The following is a 10,150-nucleotide window of genomic DNA, read 5'->3' on the forward strand; positions in this document are numbered from 1 at the left end:
CAAAAAACAATCATGGTAGATCTCTAAGCTATAATGGTGTTGATTTGTTGTGAGTTTGACAAATACAAAACACACAAGTCTTTAGTTAACATAAAATGTATTTCTGTAGAAAACATTCATTGATCACTCGCACGGAACAAGATTTCTCACACATTTCATAACAAATAAAGGACTGCATCTAGGATGAAACACAGCAACACTCCCTATACACACTATTACAGGAAGGAAGGCCTGGGCTGAGACAAGTGACAGGAACAGAGCGACTGACTGAAGGAGTAGGAAGCTGGATGGAGCCTCAAGTGATCATTCTAGTCTCTTTCATTCCAGCGCCGAAGGGAGGATTCTTCCTAAAATCATAATCATTGATCACCAATCAGGAGTGAACTTGGGATCGTCCTCTGCATGCACTTCAGGTTCACTTGTCTGCTGTATCTGACCAGGGCACAGAGGAGGAGGTGGTAGTCGACAGGAGAGAGGACAGGAAGGAGGAGTGAGTTATATAAAGTGAAAGGTTGAAAGAGAGAGATGGGAGGGGGGGGACATACAATGACAGACGGTGTACTTCGACCCCTGGGCTGAAATAGACCCCGGGCCGACACACGCTATTGGTGAAGAGAGGGGGCAGGGGCACATGGCTGACAAAGGGGCTTGGGGAAACAGGCCAATGAGAGACTGGACAGCGATTCAGGGAGGAGGGAGAGATGAGGGAGGAGAGCATGGAAGGGGAGAACAAGACTGGAGGGAAAACCAAAGGTCCCTCCAAAGATGTGACAGTCCCAGTCACCTGTAATGGTTCATGCACAGCGAATCAGACAGGACTAATCGCACAATGAGTTAGACCCCCGTCGACAGACCTAAACTCTTGTTAACAATCACATGAACACTCCACATACTGCAGCCATGTCTGACAGTCAGTACGACTAACCCTTCTCCGAATCCACGAGCTCCAGTCTGAATGTCTATCTTCTGAACAAGACTTCAACATGTCCATAGACACCTATAGTCTGAATCCAAACCATGAATGTGTGGAGTCTGGAGGATAGGGGGTTTATATGGGCCATGTCTGTGAGGGAGAGAGAAAGATACAGAGAGGTAAATGGTGCCGTTTCATAGGATAGCAGGAAGATGGTAAGCATGGGACTGACAGGAGTGAAAAGGGAACAAAGGGAGAGAAAGAGGAGTGTTGAGGATGTTGGTACAGAGGGGAGGAGAAGGGAAGGACAGCACCTGTGCAAAAAATTACGACCGGCCAGTGATCTCTCTTCCACAAGGTTCAGAGCGGAAAGGCAGTATTGTTCCTGGGTGGGTCTATGGCTAATATAGATACCAGGTAACGTAAGTGGACTGTAAAGATGGAACAGTTACTACGGGTAAGACAGCTGCAGTCAGAGTGTGCAAAACCCATCATGAAAGGCACAGACTACAATCCACTTTGGTCACACGCACACAAACATCATACGCACACGTTCACAACACACACTTCCGATAAAAATAAATGTGTCAGACCACATGAGCAGCCAGAGGCCCAGCTCCCCACGGAGAGAGACCAGAGGGGTGGACAGGAAGATGGAGGGAGGGATGAGAGGGAGTGGAAGGAGGGGAAGGCTGTTCCATGCTCTCAAGTCGACAGAAACAGTCTCTGGAGCTCTGAGGAGGAAGAGAGGTGTTCATTTGTCGATCAGTCTGTCTCATCCAGGCTGCAGCGTCTTCGGAACTCCTGGCCTCTCTCGTGAATCCACTTATTAGACACTGGGGAGAGAGAGAGAGGGAGAGAGTGTAAGAGAGAGACCCCTACCCCTCCACCTAACTCTTATTAACCAGCTAGGGAGACTGCTTGGCAGACTGGCATGGATGCTCACCCCACTTGTTGCCCACCAGGACTGGGCATGCTGCATGTCTGGTGCTGTAGTCTCCCTCCCCACTGGGAAACAGGTTGTACCAGAACACTGCCGTGCCCTGGAACACACACAAAAGGTAAATCTTCTCATTGTTTCCTGTGGCCTACTCCTCAAACACGCCTGGCCCGTCATAATCCCCCAACACGAGTGAACACACCTTTTTGGGCACTACTGCCGCCCCTACGTCAGTGAAGACAGTGGCGCCCCCTGATGGCACGTCACTCATCTGAAACACACAGGGTAGAGGTAGGGCAAATAATACAAGGCAGTACAACTCATATTTGGAGGACTGGGAGATGAAGGTGGAGTTCCTCACGTATATCAGCCAGGTGGCGATGCGGTTACCAGTCCCCAGCTCTTTAAAAGCATCTGGTTCATCTTTCTACAAAAGAAACACACACAAGGTTTGTGATACTGAGGCATGTCCCGTTACCTTAACATGGATGAATTCAAGCCTGCTAATGTACATACGATTGAACAATAAACCACATTTACTGGAAATTATCATTCAAAAGTCATCAACCTTAATAACAAGTGTGTGTGTGTCAATCATCATTCTCTTCATGCTTAGTCATCCACTAGTTCACACAGCTCATATTTCCAGTACAGGAATAGAAGGAGGGAGAAAGAGAGAGGGAGGGAGACAGAAGAGTTGCTGTTTACCCGTCCAAAGTCAAAGTGGGGTTCATACTGCCCTCCTACACCATAATTTGCCACCTGAGGACACAGAGAAAAAGCACAGTAAACACAGAGGCCAGACACACACTGCCCCAGTGGTGATTCTAGTGTACTGTACCCCTCCCCCACCCCCCAGTGGTGATCCAGCTGCCCTGCACTCCGGGAAGTCATCCACGAGCGAGTCACCTGCAGCTCCTCTGCCGTCTTCACATCCAGACCTGTGATGTCTTCGATCCGCTGGTTGATCTTGTCCACCACGGCGTGTTCATACGATGCCAGCCACGCACTGGAGAGGAGAGGAGAGGTACTCACACGCGGGCACACGCGGGCACACACGTGACGCAGGTCCGTATGTGCTTACAAACGCCTCCGGACAGACGGGCGGATCAGTGTTTTCATGTGTCTGTAATTCTGTTATGGTTCACAAAATCTGAAGAGGGTTGGTTAGTTGCAAGCAGACAGGACAGCTAGTTGCAACAAAGCAGAGAAATCTTGAAAATGAAAGACAGGACCACTGGGGGCGTTGCCTTGTCATCTATGTATCAACACCAGGACATCTCTGTGACACAAGACCCCTCTGACATAAGCATTTGAAATAACTTCAAATGGCATCAGTGATCAATCCCACCTCCCACAGTCCCCCAAGCAGACTGAAGCACGAAGCATATTTGAAAGGGTTTTAAATACTAATTAACCCAGTTCTGGAGGAGGATTGGCCTGCAGACTGCGCAGACAGCGGAGGAGGACTAGGGCGGGAGGGGTAGACGTCTCCTACAGGTGCACGACCAGGAGGAGGGTGACGAGAGGGAGAGCAGACAGAAGCGTGACCTGGTGACCCTTTAACCTTCGCACCCCTTACCTCTTGGAGACTCTGTAATGGGCGGTGGTCAGTTTCCCTGTCTGGGGGTCATGCACGGTGGCTCGCCTTAGCTAGCTCCCCCGACACAGAGAGAGAAAGAGGTAGGGGAGGGGGTGAGACAGATGGAAAGAGAGAGAGAGAAAGAAGGAGAGAGAGATGATTGATCACTAGCTGATAGAGATGTATGTGTTGTTGGAGAGCTAAGCTGATACCGGACTAGCCATGCTTCAGTACAGAAAGAGGGATGCAGCATGCCAGTTATGCTGCCTGGACTGGAAGCACGTCTCTCCTGGCCTGGCAGCCAATCACAGGAAGCCCCTCTGGCCGGCTTTCAGTCCTCATCCTCCATCTTGTTATCAAGTCATGGTAGTGGCAGCATGACACCCTGGTCAGAGCACTGGAAGTATCCCTTACTTAAGCACCAGATATATAAATAACCACAGGAATATATTTATACAGCAGTGGTGCAATGTATCAGTATGTTCTTGCCTTCTGCCAATGAAGAACATGTATTTGCTAGACTCCAATTGAAAGCTCCCAGACGTGCCTCCGAGTTCAGTCATATGGCTAACCGCTTGAGGGAGGCTAGCCGTACTCTAAACCAAGGTGTCCTGCCCAAGCAGAGTGGTGCAAGGGGCGGGACTCAGGGATGACAGGGGTTGGGCTCCACCCCCCCCCCCCTCTTACCTCTTGCTGATGCGATAGTGAGCGGTCTCCAGCACACCAGTGACAGGGTTGGAGATGGTGGCTCGACGCAGCTGTGGAGCCAAGCCCCCAACACGACACGGGTTACAGGGACACTTCCCCCCTCCCTCACACCGACAGGTCGGCGCACACTACCCAACGCTATGCACACTATGCTAGCCGACACTGGGCTGCTAGGCAAGGCTAACCTGGCGAGGCTAGGCTAGGCTAACCTGGCGAGGCTAGGCTAGGCTAAGCTAGGCATCCGTGCCGTTCCGTCCTGCTCACACACCACTTTCACTAATGCTATAATATCCTTTGTCCTAGTAGCTAGGAAAACAAGATTAAAAGGGATATTCCCGGAAATACTAAACTTAACCCACTCTACACAGCACTACTGTGCTAGCTTCGTGATGTCTGGGTCTCACCCCCAGTCCCAGCAGAGCTGAGCATGGCTGCTGGGCAGCCAGTGTGGAGCCGACAGGAGCTATCATGGACACCGTCCTCATGCAGGGTGGAGAGCGCAGTTCAAGGGTGTTGATGGGACATGCATGACCATGTTGATATTTTCACATCAAACACTACCGTACACTCCACCATAGCCCCCATCAGTCAAGGGCAGATAGGGTCGAAACAGCACTGTGCTTCCACACACACTTCAGTTGTCGTTTTTTGATATGTTTTTTTGAGAAACCAAATCCTTCTTAACAGCAAGTATTTTAACAGTATTTTCAAATAGTATTTGAGCCAGGCATGTTGTTGGATGACTCTCTGCAGCTGACTGAGGCGAAGCGTCTAGCTCGGAGACTGGACTCACCCGAGGTTTGGCCAGCTCCTTGACCTTCTCGATCTCCTCGTTCGACATGATATCGTGGTAGCGTACAATACGGGGGCGGTCCCACTCATCTTCCTGCTTCACTGGACCAATCACGTACATCGGGTGTCGGTTGTTGTCAAAGTAACGACAGAACATGCGCTTCTGTCTGCGAGGGGTCTTAGAGAGAGAGAGATTAAGAGGATGAAAGACAAAATAGAGAGAAGATAACGTTTATTTCCTAAACATGGTATAACAACCTATAATGTTAGGAGAATCCAAACAGAGCCTTTGAGTTTGTGCACGTGTGTGTGTGTGTGTGTGTGTGTGTGTGTGTGTGTGTGTGTGTGTGTGTGTGTGTGTGTGTGTGTGTGTGTGAGAGAGAGAGTGCCTACCATCGTGATGCCCTCTCCGCGACACAGCTTCTCATACTTCCTCCGCTCAGGCAGGTAGTCTGCCTCCTTCTTCTCCTTCCCCTGGTCTTTGCTCTCTTTCTTCCCGCCCTCCTCCTCCTCCGCCTTCCTCTGCTTAGCCAGCTGGTACTCAAAATACTTCAGGTTGCCGTTGGCTCGCTGGTGGGCTGGGTCTGGGGGACACAACATTAGGGGTATAACCTGATGTCCATCTTAGGAAGTCCCTTACCAAGTCCCTTGCTTCAAGTCGTTTGTCCAAAACCTCAGTGAAAAAAATGTCCCCTCTCACCCAGTATCAAGCTGCATCATGACATGCTGAATGAACCCAAGACAATATGCCTGACTGTATTTACAAATAGTATTTGATCCAGAAGTGCCAGAGCACTCACCCAGGGCAAGCAGCCTCTTGGTGTGCTCCAGGGCTCTCTCCAGCTCCCCCTGCTGGTAGATGGAGTAGCTGAGGTAGTCCAGGATGGTGACGGCGTCGATGAGGCTGCTCTCCCCCTGGTCCAGCTGCTTCAGCGCCTGGGCCATCCACAGCTCCGTGTGGTAGTAGTCGGCGTCGGAGTATGCAATCTTTCCCAGCTCGTAGCAGTCCTCCACAGTCATGGTGCTCTGGAAGGCCACCCCTGGGGAGGTGCCTGGAGGAGGGGGGGACGGGGGACGACACAGGTGAGTGCATGCAGTGACACACACAAACAAACACACTCATAAGGGACACAGGAAGACATTGGGAATGGGTACGGTACAAGTGTGTCATTCAACTGATTTTATCTTGGGGGGCATTGTCACACTAAAACTTTACAGACTTCATCGGTCCTCTGTGGGTGTGAGTGTGTCTCCCAGCCTCACCTGGCAGCTCCCCGGTGGAGATGGCGTGCGTGTCCAGCTTGTAGGTGTCCTGCAGCCTCATCAGGGCTTTGGCGGCACCAGTCTGGTCGTCATCGTTTGGGAAGTGCTGCCTCTGAATGGTCAGGTTGGAGATAAAACCTGGAGAGAGGATTCAGATAGATAGAAGATACAGACATAAGCATCACTTTCCCTAAAGGAAAATAAAGACCTCTCCTTCCTGAGCTTTCATCATGTGATGCTGCATGGGTGCTTTCTCATCAGTGTGCATGTGTATGTTGGTACTACTGGGTTTTTAATACACGTGTGTGTGTGTCTTGGTATTAAGAGTGCTGCTGACCATCCGACACGTCTGTGAGGACCAGGTTCTCCAGCTCTCCCCACTCAGTGTTGAGTCTCTTCATCAGCTTGAAGGCATTCACAGGGTGACCCAAGAAGCCCTCGGGGTCCTGGGTGGCTGTGGAGGTCAGGGCGTCCAGCCTCTCGGCCCACCTGGCCACACACACACAGAAATACAGCTGTCCATTAACAGGAACCACTCAATGACCATGGAAAAGGCTTTCATTCATGCAACACACCCTGTTATGGTGGTATACTGGACTAGTCACTATTCAAACACAATAGCAGGTGAGGAGAAGTAGGTCTACCTAGCCAAGCTCATTGTTAAACACATACATGGTGATATTATATTTCATGGGACAGGTGAGACAAGATCCAGTTATGTTATTTAGTCTTCCAGAGCTTTCTGTCTCCTGCTCTCTCATACAAACAAAAAAAGGAAGGAACAGAGATGGTGGGATGGTAAAACACCCATTTGTGCACAAAGAAAGAAAGGGAGTCCGGTGGCTGAGCGGTTAGGGAGTCGGGCTAGTAATCTGAAGGTTACCGGTTTGATTCCCAGCTGTGCCAAATGACGTTGTGTCCTTGGGCAAGGCACTTCACCCTACTTGCCTCGGGGGGAATGTCCCTGTACTTACTGTAAGTCGCTCTGGATAAGTGTCTGCTAAAATGACTAAATGTAAATGTAAGAAAGAAAAAGAAATAATTAATTAATCTACCCATCAGGTGGTTCTCTTACTTTTTGACTCGCTCTAGCTTGCTCTCCTCTGCTCTGATGTAGTCCTTCAGAGAAATGACCAGGTCTTTCTCTGTGAACAACAGGTCTGTCATCTGGCCTGGGGAACACACACACAAACAAACAAACAATCAGCTAACCACACATTGCCAGACACAAACAATGCTCAGACAGAATTAGATTTTTCAATCAATGCCTGAAAACAAGAACTCACATTGTGTGCATATTACCAATAAACAAGTTTGTACAGTGCTCATTGATTTAAACCAAATCTATAGAGTCAACAGCAAGTTGGTTATGATCGCAAGGTAAAGAGAGATGGAAAAAGAGAGATTTACCAATGGAGGTGAAGAAGTCATTGTGAGCCGAGGTGGCGTAGAGGAGACAGCTCAGTAACACGCACCAGCAGCTAGCCCTCTGCTCCATCCTCACACTGCTGCCTGGCTCTGTACAGGACACAGGTGGACATGGGCCCAGTGTCACTCTGGGGTAGGAAACTACAGCTAGACGAAGATGAGGAGGACAAGGAGGAAAATCCCCTGTCCAGGACATATTTTCTCGAAAGACAAACATTTCTTAAACATTTAGATAAAACCAACTTAGAATCCAAATATGCAAGTCTCATATGAGCACAGCACTCAAAACCAGTAAAGTCATTTGTTTGAATGAAACTTCAAAAGTAAGTCCAGTTAGCTTAACATAATTATCTTCATGTTAATCCACTGAGGCTGTCTAGAGGGGTGCTTGTGATCAGAAAGGCAGCCTGCTGGTAGCCTGATACCAGGGCTTAGCTCTGAAGGCTCCTGCCAGGCCTGCCCTTTCCTTGTGAAAGGAGCTCTGTAGTACCCACTGAGTGTACATGGGCCCTTCCAATACCAACTCTGGCAGTGTACCATACCCCCCGCCTGCCCTGCCTCTGCCCAACCAGCGCTGGGCCTTTCACTGCCCTGCCTCTGCCCAACCAGAGCTGGGCCTTTCACTGCTACTACTCACCTCCCCATGCCTGGAACGACTTCATAAAAAACAACTACTCAACTACAGATCTACTACAAGTCATTCACTGAGTTCTTCTACAGCCAGATCGACTACTAAACCTGACTGGATAATCGCGTACGCTAGCCGGTCTGATCAAACCCACGGAGTGCTTCAGATGAACTGCAGGGCTACACCCCTACGAGACAGCAAGTCAGCGTTTTATTTGGATAGTGTACATCTGTAAGTTCTCTATGACAGTGGTTCTCAAAGTGGGGTCCCCGGACCATAGACAAGGGGTCCGCGACATAATTTTCCATGAATTATAAAATTGTGCTGTATCATTAAAAAAATATATAATGATCTACAGTTGGGGACCATTTGCACCAATAAAATAAGAAAACTGTTTCCATTCAAGAGCACAAAGGGTATGCTGAATGGGTGTTATGATTATGGGGGGGGTCCTTGGAAAATGTTTTCCCCTGTAAGGGGTCCCTGGCCCAAAAAAGTTTGAGAACCCCTGCTCTATGACAGCTGCCCTGGCCACGGTGACAGTCTCAGTAGATCTGCTGCAGGGTGTCCTCCTGAGAGAACAGCTGCATCTGAAGGACAGCAAGGAGATGTGGAGGACTGGGATGGAAGGGAGGGTAACTGTTTACTTACCACAAAAGCCCATTTGGAAGGGAAACTGTTAAAACGGGCAATTACGTTAGAGCAGAGCACGTCTACACACACACAAAGACAACATACTGCAGTGGAATGGAATTGAGCAGGACAGACTACAAGGCGGATTGGGAAAGTTCTAGAAGCCCAGAACTGTCCGTTTTCCGCTCCAATTCTAGTTGTGCCATTAGGAGCTACAGTAAACACCACATCCTAACGTGCAGTGAGTGCGACTGCCTCGCTGTCTATCCCAGTAGGTTGCCGGCACAGCAGCCATATTGGCAGCCTAATTGGTAAAATAAAACGAGTCCTGACATAAACCCAAGGAATGTTTCAAACTTCTTGCCGAAGTAACGACAGTTTCAAAGGATAGGGGATAGTAAAAAGCGAGACTGCCACGTCCGTGCTCCTCCCCCCATCGCAGAATTTTGGGAGCACTCCTCATCCCCATCAAAATACGTATTATTTTCCTATTCCAGACGGAAATCGTAGCGCCAATGAGAGAAGGAAACGAGAAGCTAACTTGCTTATAAATGGATAGCAAGGGTTTCACTTCCCCAGTAAAAAATCAGGCAACCCGTGAACTAACAAATTAACGCAACTCTAATTAAATCGTGTGACAATAACTGCTTCTGAAAAGTTACTCACGCATGCTAAAATAAAAGCATGCACCTGACCTTAATATCACCTTTACGAATAAGTACGAAGAAAGATTTGTAATTCCTTGACTTTTGCCATCATAAACCGGTTAGATTGAGGTCAAATCAAAGCCTCCGGAGAGTGGGCGAGAAAGTGAAAATATCAGTGACAAGACACATTTTTTAAATTAGAGCACGTTTAACCTACTATAGCACAATAACTATGTTATCCTGGTGATTTACCTGTCTTTTATAGCCCACTAAGGAAGATGTGGTCGAAATAGCAAAATCACAAATGAAACAGGCTATGCACACAAAAGCGACAGCCAATAAGAACAAGTAACACAATAAATAGTATTTCGAACCATAATAAGGTGTTTACGGTGGGCCTACCTTTTATTGTTTCGGCACAACGTTCTGAATGAAGCAAAAAAAATCCTCGTGTCGATTGCTACTGCTGTTTTTTGCTAATCGTTGGAATGTGTGTTTAGAGCTAAACCGAGCTACGTTTGGGATCTATTCCATTTCGAAACATTGCATCCTCCCACTTGCCTTCAATCTTTTGGTTGTATTATTCTCAAGGAATTCATAACTAGGAGATAATTAT

The 10,150-nt window shown here is 48.5% G+C and overlaps 1 protein-coding gene across 1 annotated transcript; it reads right to left on the bottom strand.

Annotated features, from left to right (window-relative positions):
• p4ha1a (prolyl 4-hydroxylase, alpha polypeptide I a) lies at positions 1–10,104 on the bottom strand. Its single transcript, XM_062475486.1, has 16 exons — positions 9,937–10,104; positions 7,609–7,714; positions 7,274–7,370; positions 6,536–6,687; positions 6,199–6,336; positions 5,736–5,987; positions 5,329–5,519; positions 4,937–5,113; positions 4,123–4,193; positions 3,436–3,501; positions 2,763–2,862; positions 2,562–2,615; positions 2,215–2,280; positions 2,056–2,124; positions 1,860–1,956; positions 1–1,749 (listed from the first exon to the last, which is right to left on the bottom strand). Exons 2-16 carry the CDS (start codon positions 7,694–7,696, stop codon positions 1,679–1,681), a joined length of 1,689 nt encoding a protein of 562 aa, XP_062331470.1. The 5' UTR covers positions 7,697–7,714; positions 9,937–10,104; the 3' UTR covers positions 1–1,678.
• Positions 10,105–10,150: the final 46 nt, after the last annotated feature.

This window comes from Osmerus eperlanus, chromosome 12 (genome assembly GCF_963692335.1).
Source record: "Osmerus eperlanus chromosome 12, fOsmEpe2.1, whole genome shotgun sequence".
NCBI classification, from domain to species: Eukaryota; Metazoa; Chordata; class Actinopteri; order Osmeriformes; family Osmeridae; genus Osmerus; species Osmerus eperlanus.